The sequence below is a fragment of the Panthera onca genome, chromosome F2, assembly GCF_046562875.1.
Source record: "Panthera onca isolate mPanOnc1 chromosome F2, mPanOnc1 haplotype 2, whole genome shotgun sequence".
Taxonomy (NCBI): Eukaryota; Metazoa; Chordata; class Mammalia; order Carnivora; family Felidae; genus Panthera; species Panthera onca.
In genome coordinates, this window is record NC_138356.1 from 65,254,853 (window position 1) to 65,271,486 (window position 16,634).

General features: G+C 39.4%; 1 protein-coding gene across 1 annotated transcript in view; it reads right to left on the reverse strand.

Annotated features, from left to right (window-relative positions):
• Positions 1-270: 270 nt before the first annotated feature.
• The window catches only part of HAS2 (hyaluronan synthase 2), a 30,606-nt gene continuing 14,242 nt past the window's right edge, over positions 271-16,634 (reverse strand). Inside the window, exons 3-4 of the mRNA XM_060611235.2 lie at positions 5,087-5,188; positions 271-3,201 (exon numbers count right to left, since the gene is read on the reverse strand). Coding sequence (XP_060467218.1) covers positions 2,272-3,201; positions 5,087-5,188 — 1,032 coding nt within the window. The 3' untranslated portion in view covers positions 271-2,271. The remainder of the gene's footprint in view (positions 3,202-5,086; positions 5,189-16,634) is intronic.

The window sequence follows — 16,634 nt, forward strand, 5'->3', positions numbered from 1 at the left end:
GGGAAATATAAGATTAAAGAAAAGGCAAGATTATATTAACTGAATCTCTCTCTCTCTCTCGCTCCTCTGTTTTCCAGATTTCCAAACCACACTAATTTGAGGGATTTCTGCTTCATCATTAGTAACATGAAATGATTTCTATTACCTTTTACCAAGTATGTTTGTTTATTTTCTATATACCTCATTCTTAAATCTATTCCACTACCATCAGGAAAACAGAGGTTTTGTTTCATTTGAAATTTCCCCTTCCCTTAGAAAAAAAGGCAATACTCTTATCAAAAATATTTTATTTACAAAAAATCAATTATACTATACATCCTATACTGGAAATACATTGAATAATTGCTACAATAAATACAGGCAATTAATTCAATCTTTTATAAGAATGAGAGAATTTGACATTTGAAAGTTATCAAAGCTTAACTTAGAACATAAATAGTTAAAAAGGCAAACTCAAGTTTTAGTTTCATTTATTGGCATGCTGTGTTTTTTTCCCACAAACTCTCCCATCAGTGAGTTTGAGTTGCAGAATGGTATGTACCTTTTGTACTCCGAAGGTAGAATGTGCAGCTTTTTCTTAAGCAGGACAGATGGAACGTAGGCATCTGCACGGAAAGGAAGCAGAATGACAGAGGCACATAGTTGAACCCTTTGCCACATTCACACTCTGCCTCGTCACAACATTTTCTATGCGACGACTCATGTGTTCGATTGTGTTTAACACAGGTCTACACAGCACCAGCTACAAGGCAAGATGGGTCATGTCAAATGTCAAACTGGGTAACTGAGGCCCTTGGAGTAGCTAAATTACCCGGGTTAGGGGTACCTGGTCCATCAATTTCTTTTATGTGCCACTTCTTGATATACTTATTAAACCTTGATATTATTTTTACTATGTAAACATACCTAGGTAGGCCAATAACAAGACAGATGAAGCAATTATCTGCATAAATTCAGAAAAAAAATCCTCCCTAGAAAGTAGAAGAGGAACTTAAATGTGTCAATGTTCATATCTATAGGCTTTACACTTATTAAAATGTATCCAACTCACCAGTGTAAACCTCATGGTAACATGTAAAGTGAACTGGTAAGCTGGAAAAAAAAAAAAAAAAAGACCAGTAAATTATGTTCAATATGTGGACAGCATCTGGTGAATTCAGGCCACAGAACAAAATGACGAACTGCATTGTATTTGTTTGTCCAAATAATACAGATAATTTTTTTCCACTTTCCATTGTACTCAGCCTGAGAAAACACTGCCAGAAACCCCAAAGGTTATTAATCTCTGATACCCATGTTTTGTCCAGTGCTGATGCCTAGTGTTTTCTTTCAAGGACTAGCATTCCCTTCTTTTTTTTAAATCTTATGAAAAATTGCACTTTTCTACCCCTTTGGCCTTGATTTTCTGATTTTCCTTTTATTTTGTACACCTAAGTACGTATTTCTACTTCCAAAGTGTGACAGGTATATTGGCCTTTTCTAAAAGAAATGAAAAGAAGTTAAAATATTGAAAGTTTAAATATTTTCACAGAAAGAAACTATTCCATTTTAAAAGGTAGAGAGAGAGAGAGAAATATTTTATTCTTTCTATCATGAACAACATCAGTCAACCAAGCTTCACATTTTGGGTAGATTTTTTTTTTTTTAAGTATGAATTTTTTCAGAACCTATTTTAATAATAATAAAAAAGAACAGGTGTATTTTGGCAGAGAAGTAAAATATAGAATATGCAAAATTTGCTTTAAAAATTGGCATACAAAATTTTAAAACACAGTACAGTTATATAAAAATACAGCACAGCCAACGGCCTTTAAAATTTCCTTTGGCATTTCATTTGGTAGAGTTAAACAGAAAATCCTTTCTAAAAAAAAAAAAAAATTAGCTATCAACACAGTCCATAAGTTAGGTTGTATACGTTGAAAGAACTTTTCCTTGAGTTTCCAAAATCCTTTTCTTCCATGATAACCCACATAAAGCATGGCTAGTGAGGTATATAGGGCAAACACTGTTAGGCGGATGTACAGTAAGGAAAAAGTGCATAAACAAAGAATGTTTCCCATTTTCATAGAAATAACAGGTTAAACTCTGAGTTTCTTCTCATTGATGTCTTGTTTTACTTTGGCAGAATCAAAATAAACCCATAGAAATGTCTTTGTTCAAGTCCCAGCAGCAGTGATATGTCTCCTTTGGTGGCACTATCTGATGCCACGAGAGGAACTAAGGTTTTGTGTGTGTCTGCGTGTGTGACTGCAAACGTCAAACAACGTGAGATCATACATCGAGCACCATGTCATACTGTTGTCCCTTCTTCCTCCTGCCACATTTATTGATGAGAACCACATACAGCGTCAAAAGCATGACCCAATAGCATGCATAGAGCAACGTTCCAACAATTAGAACGGTCTGTTTGGATTCTGAGAATGGCTTCTTAGATTCCTTATAAATGGTGAAAATCACACCGCCCAGGAGGATTGTAAACCAAACTGATACTGGAATGAGTCCTATGAAATTAACAACAATGGTTTTCCTTCCAGATGTGCCCCACCCAGCTTTGTTTATCGTGGCAATCGCAAACATCTTGGCCGGAAGTAAACTTGACATGTATAACACTGAGTAGAGGGACATGAAGACCATGACAATATTTCCTCTAAGGCAGCTGGCAAAGGATGACTTTATGAGACCTACTAACTGGACAGTTAACAAGAAGAGGAGGATGTTCCAAATTTTTCCCCTGTAGAAGAGCTGGATTACTGTGGCAATGAGGAAGAAAGGGAAGAATCCAGTGATAACTGCCTCATAGGTCATCCACAAGTGATGTTTATGAAACCACATCGCATTGTACAGCCACTCTCGGAAGTATGACTTACTCCAACGGGTCTGCTGGTTTAACCATCTCAGATATTCTATAGGTGTCTCCGTAAGGCACTTGGATCGAGCTGTGTATTTTGTTGCATAGCCCAGACTCAGCACTCGGTTCGTGAGATGCCGATCGTCACCAAAACTACATTGGCTGCCCATAAATTCCTGATTGTACCAGTCTTCCACAAATTCATGCAGCAAGGAGTTTCTGTACATTCCCAGAGGCCCACTGATGCACTGGACACACCCAAAATAAGACTGGCAGGCCCTTTCTATGTTAAAAGCCATCCAGTATCTCACACTGCTGAGGAAGGAGATCCAGGAATCATACTTGTTTAAAATCTGCAAGAAGGAAAAAAAAAAAAAAAAAAAAAAAAAAAAAAAAAAAAAAGAATAAAGGTAAGCCTTAGCTAAAATACCAACAAAATCTGTGCTGTTGTGAGGTTACTGCCTAGTGCGAAGTGTGTTATTTGATCCTCCTACGAAGCATCCTTCTTCATTTTGACACAGTTATCTTTTATTTTCCCTGATCCTATGTTACTAGATTAGTCTGATCAATTGTGTCCATGCATTGGGACTCCTTGATGAGCAATAGTTTTTCTACTTCATGACTCTCTCCTCTTTTTGCTGCTTTTTGTCCTTCTTGTTGTTATGCTATAATATTTTTAGGCTTTAGTTCTCGGATCCTAAAGTTTCCCACTCTTTCCTACCATCTAAGACTTGAAGGTTTTTAAGTCCTCTTCTCTCCTGTTCTGGTTAATTTCCAACTCATTCAATTCTATTAATTTTCCTTCTCCTTCCTTCTCTCTTTTACACAATGCCAGTGATAAATTGCTTGTTCTGGCCTTACCCCAAAACTTAAATCCTGAAATAATGCTCTATGCAAAAGCTACTGAAAATTAGCAGCTTTTTCTTGGCAATATTTCTAAATTCTTTCTTTCATCTCAGTTTTGTTCAGTTCTCATCTAGATTTTGCATGCTTCCTCTTTTATCACCAGGCTGTTTCTTTGTCTGTTCCAGGCATTGTCTTTGCCTTCAGTGTCACCATCCATGTGTAAAATGGGTTATACAGCAACGCAGAACCCAAATTGTAAAGTCAAGTTTCCACGTGCTTCTCACCTTTTGCCAAAATCTGATCACGTGTTTGCAAAGCACTCATTTTTTTTAAGTTTATTTATTTATTTTGAGACAGAGAGAGTGCAAGTGGGGGAGGGGCAGAGAGAGAGGGAAAGAGAGAATCCTAAGCAGGCTCCCCGCTGTCAGCACAGAGTCCGAAGTGGGGCTTGTACTCATGAGACTGTGAGATCATGACCTGAGCCGAAACCAAGAATTGGACGCTTAACCGGCTGAGCCACCTAGGAGCCCCTACAGAGCGCTCATTTTAATCTTCACATATTTTCACATATTCACATATATATTCATTTCCAATCCCACATATTCCAAGTAGCCTTCATTAATATTTGTTTACCTGTTCCTCCACTTATAGCAAATACTGGGAAATAAAGAGAATTACCAGGGGGACACCTGGGTGGCTCAGTTGATTAAGCAGCCGACTCGATTCCGGCTCATGATTGGAACCTACTTAAGATTCTCCCTCTCTGTTTCTCTCCCTCTGCCCCTCCTCCCTCTCAAAACAAAAAAAAAAAAATAGTGGGAAATAAATCTAATCAGAAAATCCACTTATTAATTATTCCTTTGCCTTTCTTACCAGTATAAATTTGACTCGCTTCTTCTCTTTTCTTTCTTTGTATTCCAATTTGGATTTTTAATCAAGCGTATATTGACCAGCTTTTAAATACATAGGTATAAAATATAGAATCCATCATCTGCCCTTCTTCCTTTTTTTTTTTTTTTTTTTTTTTTTTTTTTTTTTTTTTTTTACCTTCACAGCTAAATGAACTCTAACATCAGATTTTACCAGAACATTAAGTTATGGTTCAAGAAGATACGGTAGAAATCATTACACATTTAAATTAAATATATATCACTTATCAGCCACAGCAAACAAGGGTTACATTCCAGGGTTAAACAAAGAAATCCTAATTCTTTTTTTCAATTTAGGAAAGGAAAGAGGCAATAAAGTGGGTCAAGGCACATACTAATGTGTCTCTAGCACCAAAAGCCACATCTGGCAGAGAGTTTGGTGTGTAATAAATACGTGTTCAATGAATCAACGAGTAAGAGTATAACTAAAAGCGACTCATGCCGAAAGTGAAGGCTTACACACCTGGACGTCTCCCCCGACACCTCCGACCATAGGGTCTTCTTCTAAAACTTTTACCATTTCCACAGATGACGCAGGGTCAAGCATGGTGTCTGAATCACAAACCTGTGAAGCAAAAAGTACAAAATGAGTTAAAGGAAGAAGTAGGAGTGTAGTCAATACAGTCAAAATTGGGCATATATATTATGTCTTCAGCCTTATTTATTGCAAGGGATGGCCGTTCGTTATGTCACAATCGATACAAAGAACGAGCTCAGTATTGAAGTAAATGGCATTGCTGGCTAGAACAGCTGAAGGGACGTGCTAGGTAGGTCTTGTAGGCTAACCAGCTCATCTTGGTTTACCATGGATGTTCCTCATCATGGCAGTGAAAGTCTTATCTCCCAGGTGACATCCCAGTTTTCCAGGATTTAGTAGACATCTGGGTTGGTCACCATATATGGGTTTTGTTTTTGTTTTTTTTTTTTCTTTAGGCAACTTATCCCTCAGGTCTGAATGATGGTCATAAAATCCTAAGAGTGTATTGAAAGGGAGGCATGTTTAACAGCGACTTTCCTCCCTATCTTCATATGGTAACTAGAAGACAGGAAAGCCATTCTCCTCCATTCGGTCGTATAGTTCTGAAGCAAGTTGCCCATAAGAGCAGGACTTAGCAACTGACACAGCATCAGAAAGGGAGGTAGCATATCCGCAGATCACCTTTTTATCCAAAAGCATCAAGTATTCATCCAGCCCTTTGTACATAAAAGCAAATGTAAATTATCTGAAGTCATTCTAGACCTGCTAATAGTTGTTCTTAAAAACAATCTTCAGGGGGGTTGCCTGGGTGGCTCAGTTGGTTAAGCGACAGACTTCAGCTCGGGTCATGATCTCGCAGTCTGTGGGTTCAAGCCCCACGTTGGGCTCTGTGCTGGCAGCTCAGAGCCTGAAGCCTGCTTTGGATTCTGTGTCTCCCTCTCTCTCTGCCCCTCCCCTGCTCATGCTCTGTGTCTCTCTGTCTCTCAATAATAAATAAATGTTAAAAAAAAATTAAAACAAACAAACAAACAATCTTCAGGGGCGCCTGGGTGGTTCAGTTGGTTAAGCGTCCGTCTTCGGTTCAGGTCATGATCTCGTGGTTCATGAGTTTGAGCCCCGCATCGGGCTCTGTGCTGACAGCTCGGAGCTCCAAGCCTGGAGCCTGCTTCAGATTCTGTGTCTCCCTCTCTCTCTCTGTTCCTCCCCTGTTCGTACTCTCTCTCTCTCTCTCTCAAAAATAAATAAAGATCAAAAAAAATTTTTTTAAATCTTTATATGGGTCCAAAAAAGCAATTCTGAAACCAAACCAAATTATGACTTCAAGAAAATTATTGGGATTAGTCTATATTAGTGAACCTCTGACGAACATTCCTGTTGGAGGCCCAAGGGGGCTGGGTTACAAATACTTTTCTTTCCAGCCTGATTTCTGAGCCAACTGGAAAATGAAACAGAAGAATAAGGGAGATGAGAAACCAAAATATCCCTGGTATCATCGTAAAGCTGATACAGAGCACAGGGCTTATACCCTGTGGAATAGCAGCCTTCCTAATTACATTTTCCAGTATTAGACAGACTTATCAAGTCCAAACAGCACCTAAGTGCGGGCAGCCTCCTCTTACAGATAAAGTGCATGTCCTTCTAAAGGTCTGGCCGATGCCAGCTCCTTGGTGGCCACCCACTCCCAGAAGGAATGGGTAAGAAGGAGCCAGCTCCCCTTCTCCTGGACTCGCCAATCATATTAAATCACTTCTCTTAGGGAGGGAGGAGTGAGACAGCTGAGAAATGCTACCACCTTTCCCGCAGGTAGGCTATACCTGTGGATAGAGCTTCTTCCACATGATCAAAGAAAACCAGAAATAAGAGAAGTGCCCCCACCTCCCCATCCCTGATTAATACCAATAAGACATGGAATTCCTTTCTGGGGACTACAGCAAAGCCTAGTAGATTAAAATGGATCAGGTTGACATGTAATGAACCAGTTTAACAACCCCATCCAAACAATAAATAATTAGTAGAGACTGGAGTGTTATCAGCAATTTCATTATTTTTCCATCAAGTCTGACTCACCAGAATGGATTTAATCAATATTTAGCCTATTTATTTACACCAAAAGTAATTATCTTTACAGTTCTCCATACTACTTTATTAAAATAGTAGGGATTTCATATACCAGTTTGGAATGGAAAAAAAAAATTTAGAAAATAATTTGTAGAAGCATAAAGTCTTGAGTTAAAGGGGATTCTCTCTCTCTCCCTCTCTCTCTCTCTCTCTCTGTCATGAGTCCCTGACATAATTAATTAAGGAATTTCAACATTTTAAAAAATGTGTCTCAGTTTTACTGACAGCTATTTTTTTCTGAAAAAAGTATAAATTAATTTTTTTCAAAAATATATATATTATATATTAATGAATAACGTTGGTAAAATAGCGATTTAAATGCATGATTGAAACTTATATGGGGTGCCTGGGAGCTCAGAGCCTGGAGCCTGCTTCTGATTCTGTCTCTCTCTCTCTGCCCCTCCCCACCTCGAGAACACGTGCATGCATGCACGCGCGCGATCTCTCTCTCTCTCTCTCTCTCTCTCTCTCTCTCGAAAAATAAACATTAAAAAAATCTTATAAATTAAGAAGTATATAGGGTATTCAGTTATAATCTCTCTGTATTTAGCTAATCATAGTAATTTTAGGGTTAACATCTGAATTTCTTATTTTACTCTAGTTATTTAGGACCATTCATTTTCTCAATAAAACCATTTATTTTGTTTCGTTTTGTTTTGTTTTTTAGTATTCTCTTTTGATCCGGCATGATCTCACTTTATCTAGGCAAGAGCTGGGCATTAGTTTTTCAATGTAGAAAGTAGGATTTTACTAATACTTGGGTTTGGACGCAAGCCTCAGAAGCAGCCTAAACAAATTTCAGCCAAAGTGACGTTTTTGCCTCTCTGAGTGCCTGGTCTACCACTAGCTTGTACATGGATGGCTGCAAGCCTGTCCCGCCTGTAATACGGGTAGAAGGGTGGGGGCAAGAGTTCGACCCACCTTTAGCTCCAGCATCCTGAGCTTATGGCCACACCCACCTCTATTGACTCAGGCTGGGAAAGGTAAAACCAGAAAGCTAAAGTAAGACTAAAAACAACAGGAAGGGGCAATCTAGAATTAATGCGCAAGTCACTCCGCCTGCTTGTGAGCAGGGGCGAGCCAAGGGAACCGCCCCTTTGAAATGACCTTGAACCACACTTCTGAGGCTCTGAATGTTTAAATTGGTCCTGCCCCTCCCACTTTCCAACTGCAAAGAGCCAGCAGTTCTCCGAGAGAGAGAGACTGTTCTGGTGGGTTTAACTGTGTTGGAAGGGAAAGCTCCCAGAAATCTCCTGGGAAGGGGTTTGCAGTGGCAGGATCAAAGAGCTTTAAAGAAGTTCGATTTCTGTTAGGTGCTTCAGGAGCACATAAATGAAGCGTGGAACACTACAGAGGAGCCGAGCATGGCCCGGAGCAAGGAGGACACGCAGGGTGAAGCATTCCATATTAAAAAGAGGAGAAAGGAAAAAAAGAGGTCCAACTTCTGGATGTTATTTGGTGACAGAATGCCAGCTAGAAAGCCATCACTTATGACAGTCAGTATGTATGTTCATCGACCTAATAGTTTGTATTTATTAGTATATCAAGAGTGTAACTTTAGTCCCTCTGAAAATCCGTAGAGTGGGAACAGCCTTTCTAGTTGTCTCCCCACCAATTAATAATAAGTATGTGATTTCATAAATGTTGGCTATTTAGCTCTAGGCTAGAAACGGTGGGGGACAAACACCAGTTGACGCAGAGCTTGACCTCACCTGGGGACAAACTACAGGCCATGATTTGCACACAGGAAACAATTAGAGAACAAATCAAAACACCTCACTGTCCACACTGAATGTCTCAACTGTAATTTGTTTAAACCACATCATCACTAGTCATAGGATTTCTCACTAGGAGTTATGGAAATGAAGCAAAGTTTTCACTAAAACGAGTGGGAAAGTGTCAAGGCGAAAAGACACATTTGGGAGGAACCAGCCACCTCAGTCTTAACCACAGAATCCAACTAAAGTGCATAAGATCATCGTCCCTCCGTCTTCATCCTTCCCCAGTGCAGTCAAGAAGGAACACCCTCCCCTTTCCTTCCTATCTAAACCAGGGTTGATGGGATGCCTCGGTGGCTCAGTTGGTTAAGAATCCTACTTCCTACTCGCACTCAGGTCACAATCTCACGATTGACTTGTGAGTTCGAGCCCTGTGTCAGGCTTGGTGCTGACAGCTGGGAGCCTGGAGCCTGTTTCAGATTCTGTGTCTCCCTCTCTTTCTGCCCTTCCTCTGCTCTCTCTGTCTCTTGCTCTCTCTCAAAAATAAAGAAAACATTTTTAAAAATTAAAAAAATAAATAAATAAGCCAGGGGTTGACGATCTTAGGTCTTCAAGCCAAGTCTAGCCTGCCACCTGTTTTGTTAGGGCCTGTGGGCTAAAAATGGCTTTTACCTTTTAAAATAATTGAAAAAATTAAAAAATAATATTTTGTGGCACATGGAAGTTCTATGAAATTCAAATCCCAGTGTCCATAAATAAAGTTGTATTGGAACTCAAGCATATTCATTTTCATGTCATCTATGGCTGTTTTCACACTAAAACAGCAAAGTTGAATAGTTGTAATAGAGACCATATGGCCTGCAAAACCTAATATTTACTTTTATAAGCAGAGTTTGCCAACCGTGGGACTAAAATAATTGGTTGCAGGGGGAGGGTTCTCTTTCATAAATTTTTTTTAAGTTGAGATTAAATACGTTCTAAGCCCAATTTTAATTCTAGTGGATTAAAAAAAAAATCCTGGGGCGCCTGGGTGGCTCGGTCGGTTAAGCGTCCGACTTCGGCTCAGGTCATGATCTCACGGTCCGCGAGTTCGAGCCCCGCGTCGGGCTCTGTGCTGACAGCTCAGAGCCTGGAGCCCGTTTCACATTCTGTGTTTCCCTCTCTCTCTGCCCCTCCCCTCTACATGCTCTGTCTCTGTCTCAAACATAAACCAACGTTTAAAAAAACAAAAAAATAAAAAATCCCCAATGCCTCCATCATCATGTGTTATAAAGAACAGTAACAGCATAAAAAGTGTGAAACATTAATAAAGTAGTTTTTTTTTTTCCTTTTGTCAAGTTGTGCCTATTATAAGGATAAATGCCCTCAGAATCAAGAAGCGTCAATTAAGTCTTGGGTCCTATTTCTCACTACTTCTGTGACCTTTAACAAGCCACTTACCATCATCATGGTACTGGAGTGAGACACTGCATATCAAAGTACCTTGTAAATTTACAAAGGACTGTAGAGAAGTGTATTATTAGTTTAAGGTAATAAGCTTTACACTTTTATACTCCCTAAGTAAACCCATAACCTCAGGGATTATGACAATCCTTAACACAAAGAGATGGCTCAGTAAAGAATCTCTAAAATGACCATGGGAACTGATTACATATCAAGGATGTCTTATCCCAATGAACAAATTCAAATGTGTCTGCAACTATCTATAATCCAGTTACAAACGATTAGTGTATAGTTTATTACGTAAGTTATTAGCCTATAAATTCATTCCAATTTATCTCACTGATCTTAATCTACCTCACTATAATTTAAACAAAAATCTCCTTTAGAAATAGTGTTACCTGGCACCTGGGTGGCTCAGTCGGTTCAGTGTCTGACTCCTGATTTTGGCTCAAGTCATGATCTCACTTTTGGTAGGTCTGAGCCCTACATCGGGCTCCATGCTGACAGTACGGAGCCTGCTTGGGATTCTCTCTTTTTTCTCTCTGCCCCTCCCTTGCTCATGCTCTCTCTCAAAAATAATAGATAGAACTTAAAAAAAAATAAATAGAACTGAAAGAAAGAAGAAAGAAAGAAATTAAGAAAGAAAGAAAGAAAGAAAGAAAGAAAAGAAAGAAAGAAATTAAGAAAGAAAGAAAGAAAGAAAGAAAGAAAAGAAAGAAAGAAAGAAAGAAAGAAAGAAAGAAAGAAAGAAAGAAACATTGTTACCTATTCTACCAAATGCTGTTCAAATTCTAAGACCCAAGTCTAAAATGTCAAGTCTCCATGTTTCACTTTTTTGAACGTGTTTCCTTTCAGACTGCCTGGTGGATCTCCCCACCCCCAACTCGAGCCCCATACCACTTCAAAGGGCACTGAGAGCTACACAGATTAAGAGGAAATCTTAATTACTCTGGCTGCCTTCAATGAGGAAACAGGTTGAAAATAAATCAGGACCCCTTCTGTTGCTACTGCTTTTATCCTTTGCCTGCTTGCAAGGCTTGACCCTTCATCTTAACCTTGACCCAGTGAGACTATTTTTTTCTATAGTGTGTGGAATTTACTCTTGGTCATGACCCTGCTACCAGCTTTCCTGACACAGCTTTACCACAAAGTAAATGGAAAGTCTCCCTCACTCTCCTTTCCCTGGGGACATTTATCTAGTGAAAAAGGGTAGGCCAGAACAACAACAACAAAATTTACAAATAGTTATTTACTAGCAAACACAAGATGATGCCAGTTTCCTTGAACTCTTAACAGTATAATACCAGAGTAAACACACTATTGAAAGAAGAGAAAGCACCATGCAAATATTGGAACTAAACAGATCTGTCTCAATCCACCATTCACCAAGTTTATATAAACTTGGACTAGCTTGTTGACTGTAGTGTCCTTACCTCACTTTCCTAAGCCTCCACCTCTCAGGTGAAAAATATGGATAATCACATCCACCTGAAGTTTGTTATATTGGTAATTTAGTTCGATCACGTATGTAAAGCACTTAATATTGGCTAACTCATAGTAAATGCTCAATAAAAGGAAGACATAAAGTGACGAACCAAAACCAGAAGTGACAAACCAAACACAGAGCCACCCACTAAGGACACTAATCCAATGAGAGAAGGGGTCCTTCGTACAATCACTGTAAATAAGTGATGACTCACCGGGAGAGCAGGGAACCAATCCCTACCTAGTCCAATACCCAATAAACTTAAGTTCAGCAAACTCAATTCTGAGCAGGCAATGTAAAAGTCCTTACACTGGGTTGTTTACTAGAGAAAATTAAAAAATTAGCAGTTTGCAGCCGATTATGATTCCTTTATAGCCTTGAATGTACCTTTGGGGAAAGTACATTCTATTGTGGGAAAATTCATCCTATAGCAAAGGGTAGACCCTGGACCCATTAAAACTTAAAAAAATGTTTGTTGCATCTTGACTTCATATCTCATTGACATTGAACCTAATGCATGTGATACTATTTAAAATGGGAACATATTCTTTGGTTTCGGAAGTACATAAATGTAGAAGACAGAATTTTATTTTTCAAATCTCAACTTGAAAACTGAATTATCTGCTGAAAAGAAGTACATAATTTGGGTGGAACCACATACATGCAGGAGATAGGGGAGACCAAAAAATTAGGATGGAAAATAACCTTCACAAAAATAGGATATTGCACACAATTTAAAATTTCTCATATAACCAACAAGGTCACTCAAAAGCTTATGATGGATGGTAATTAATTTTATCATAACCAACTTCTAGGACTTTATCAATATTGCATCATACTTTCAATTTTTAAAAATCTTGATTTTCTATTTACTTGGATTTTGGGTAAATGGAATTTACAAGTAAGTCTATAGCTAAATTTACCAGCCTCAGATTCAGTGGCAAATACAAAATCATAAAATTTAAGAATTTTAGAGTTAAAAACACACTTTGAAATTTAGCAGTAAAACCATTCCAGAAAAAAAAATACCCTCAATGAAAAAATAATCATTCTTTTATGAGAAGAAGGCAGGATAAGGAAGATTACCCTCTCCTACACCAATTGAGTTTATGACAAAGGATCTCAAATCCATCCAGTGGAAAGCCTCTGTATCATAGACATCTAAGCAATTTGGCCCTTCTCTGTTGCTCTTTTTTAAAAGAATTAGGAAGATATATACCTTCCTTGGGAGAATGAATTACCCAAGTTGTTGTAAAATACTTACTGACTTTGGTCAACCTAGAATCTATTCAAAACATTAAGGTTAAAAAAGGAGTCATTTGGTCATTCTCTTTTTGGGAAGGTTTCAACATGAGTGAAAGTCATAGAAGGTGTAAAACAAAGGTGACAAGACAGCTGGGAACGTGGGAAACCAAATGTTGTCACCTCTAAGGCTGAAGCCAAGAAACACCCTTATTCCAAATGGCTGGAATTCTCATTCTAAAGAAGGGAATCAGGAAGTCCCATAATGGTAGCATTTAACTCAGGGCTTACATTCAAGAGCCCAAATTGGGGAGAAAGGGCGTACTAAAAATCAAAGTGAGGGATGTCTGGCTGGTTCAGTCGGTGGAGTGTGTGACTCTTGATCTCAGGGTTGTGAGTTCGAGCCCCATGTTGCCTGTAGAGATTACTTGAAAATAAAATCTTAAAAAAGTAAACCAAATGAAAGTGAAAAATATGATAGTAACTGTTAAAAATGTCAGAGAAATTAAAACTGTACTGAAAAACAAACAAAAAAACAAAAACAAAAAAAAAACTGTACTGAGTTAGAGTTCCGAGCTGGGAATGATCTCGGAGATCATCTGTTCTACCAGCTGAGGCCCATAGCAAGGAAACAACAGATTCAAGTCTGGAATTCAGATGTTCCATTCCTATTTCACTGTGCTCCAATCTTATCCTCTAAAATGAATGATATAAAAAGACATAGAACATTCTCAACATTGGCCCTCAGAATAGTTCAGGCTTCCCATACAATACGGGAACCAAGCAAATACTACATACATACTTGTCAATTCTCATGATTCAGGGTAGTTATGTTCCACGAAGTTTCCATGAACACTGATGTAGAGAACACCAAAAAAAAAAAATGGCTTCTAGCAGAAATATAAGGTTAGGTTCCTCTGAGGCTCTGGTCACATCTTTGTCTACTGATCAATACCTAATAAATACCTAATAAATCAATACCTAATAAATCAATACCTAATAAATAACTGTGTTATTTGTGTTCCCATTTAAATACATCTTACTATATGTATTTGAATCATTAACAGTGAATTTAGGGCCAAAGGTACTGTACCTGATGCCTGAACAAAGCCCACCTAAGAAATACATTTTCTCCATAAGGCAATCATAGCTTTGTGCTCAGGAACACTAGACAGCAAGCACTTCAGCACTACAATTGGGGGGGCATTTTAAACAGCTACATCACCAACAAAAAGCACAACAATGTGAAAAACATGATACTAACTAAATACATTATGAAGAAGTTACTTGTTTACAGTATAAAAGCTGAAAAAGGCAGAGCACAGTCTTCTTTGACCTCAGTTGGGAACATGAACATCAGGTGAATCAAATTTCTTGCTGTTCTGCACGTCTCAAAATGATCACAAAAGCGCAGCCAAGTACTGATTTGGGGTTACAACTACATTTTAATGAGTAGGGTAATTTACAAATACAGACTCCATGAATAACAAGGGTCAACTCTACTATTTTGAATAATTTAGTCTTCCTTTTCTCCTGCTAAAAGGGTCATGGAGGGGCGCCTGGGTGGCTCAGTCCGTTAAGCGTTCGACTCCTGATTTCGAGTCATGATTCTGAGATAGCGCCCCGCATTGGGCTCTGTACGGACAGCGCGAAGGCTGCTTGGGTTTCCCCCTCCCCCGCATGCATGCGCTCTCGCGCGCGCTCTCTCTCTCTCTCTCTCTCTCTCTCTCTCGCGCGCGCGCGCGCGCGTGCTCTCTCTCTGTCTCTCTCTCCCTCTCTCAAATAAATAAATAAACTTAAAAAAAAAGACGAAGTGAAGCGAACCAGCCAGTGCAAAGATTCAGCCACATCTGAGAAAAACAATCATCGGCGCCATCTCTGCCCAGCTAAGCAGTGTCTTCAGCCAGGGTAGCAAGGATGTGAGCAGACGGTCCTATTTCTGCCCCAGCCCCCATTCTCTCGTGTATGAGCACCTAAACTTTACTTCCTTCCTTCTGTAGCCAATCTGCTCTCCCCATTCAGTCACTTGTAATGCTTAGTAGCCAACATCCTTGAACCTCTCTCCTTGGTCTTTCTGTGGCTTCTGCTTTGCAACTCTCAGACCCTGGGTCAGTCAGAATGGATGGTGAGTTTCAAAACCCTAGAGGAGAAAGCAGGAAAAGACCTCTCTGACCTCAGCCGTAGCAATCTCTTACTCGACACATCCCCAAAGGCAAGGGGATGCCTTGCCTAAAAGCAAAAATGAATTACTGGGACCTTATGAAGATAAAAAGCTTCTGCACAGCAAAGGAAACAACCAACAAAACTAAAAGGCAACCAACGGAATGGGAAAAGATATTTGCAAATGACATATCAGACAAAGGGCCAGTATCCAAAATCTATAAAGAGCTCACCAAACTCCACACCCGAAAAACAACCCATTGAAGAAATGGGCAGAAAACATGAATAGACACTTCTCTAAAGAAGACATCCGGATGGCCAACAGGCACATGAAAAGATGCTCAACGTCGCTCCTCATCAGGGAAATACAAATCAAAACCACACTCAGATATCACCTCACGCCAGTCAGAGTGGCCAAAATGAACAAATCAGGAGACTATAGATGCTGGAGAGGATGTGGAGAAACGGGAACCCTCTTGCACTGTTGGTGGGATTGCAAATTGGTGCAGCCGCTCTGGAAAGCAGTGTGGAGGTTCCTCAGAAAATTAAAAATAGACCTACCCTATGACCCAGCAATAGCACTGCTAGGAATTTACCCAAGGGATACAGGAGGACTGATGCATAGGGGCACTTGTACCCCAATGTTTATAGCAGCGCTCTCAACAATAGCCAAATTATGGGAAGAGCCTAAATGTCCATCAACTGATGAATGGATAAAGAAATTGTGGTTTATATACACAATGGAGTACTACCTGGCAATGAGAAAGAACGAAATATGGCCCTTTGTAGCAGCGTGGATGGAGCTGGAGAGTGTGATGCTAAGTGAAATAAGCCATACAGAGAAAGACAGATACCATATGGTTTCACTCTTATGTGGATCCTGAGAAACTTAACAGAAACCCATGGGGTAGGGGAAGGAAAAAAAAAAAAGAGGTTAGAGTGGGAGAGAGCCAAAGCATAAGAGACTCTTAAAAACTGAGAACAAACTGAGGGTTGATGGGGGGTGGGAGGGAGGGGAGGCTGGGTGATGGGTATTGAGGAGGGCACCTTTTGGGATGAGCACTGGGTGTTGTATGGAAACCAATTTGACAATAAACTTCATATATTGAAAAATAAAATAAAATAAAATAGTAAAAAAAAAAAAGAATGGATGGTGAGAATGTACTGGTTTGACTGTTATAATGTTTCCACTTTTATAGAACACACATGGCTAAAAATTGGGGATTTTGATGAGGAATGGCAGGATGAAATCACCTGATTTCAGAATGCCAAATGGTTTTCTACTCTTGTGTCAGTCCCCTTGAACATTTGGAATGGATAGAGAATTCTAGCAGGATTTAGGGCCCAGTTAACAACTGATGCTCAG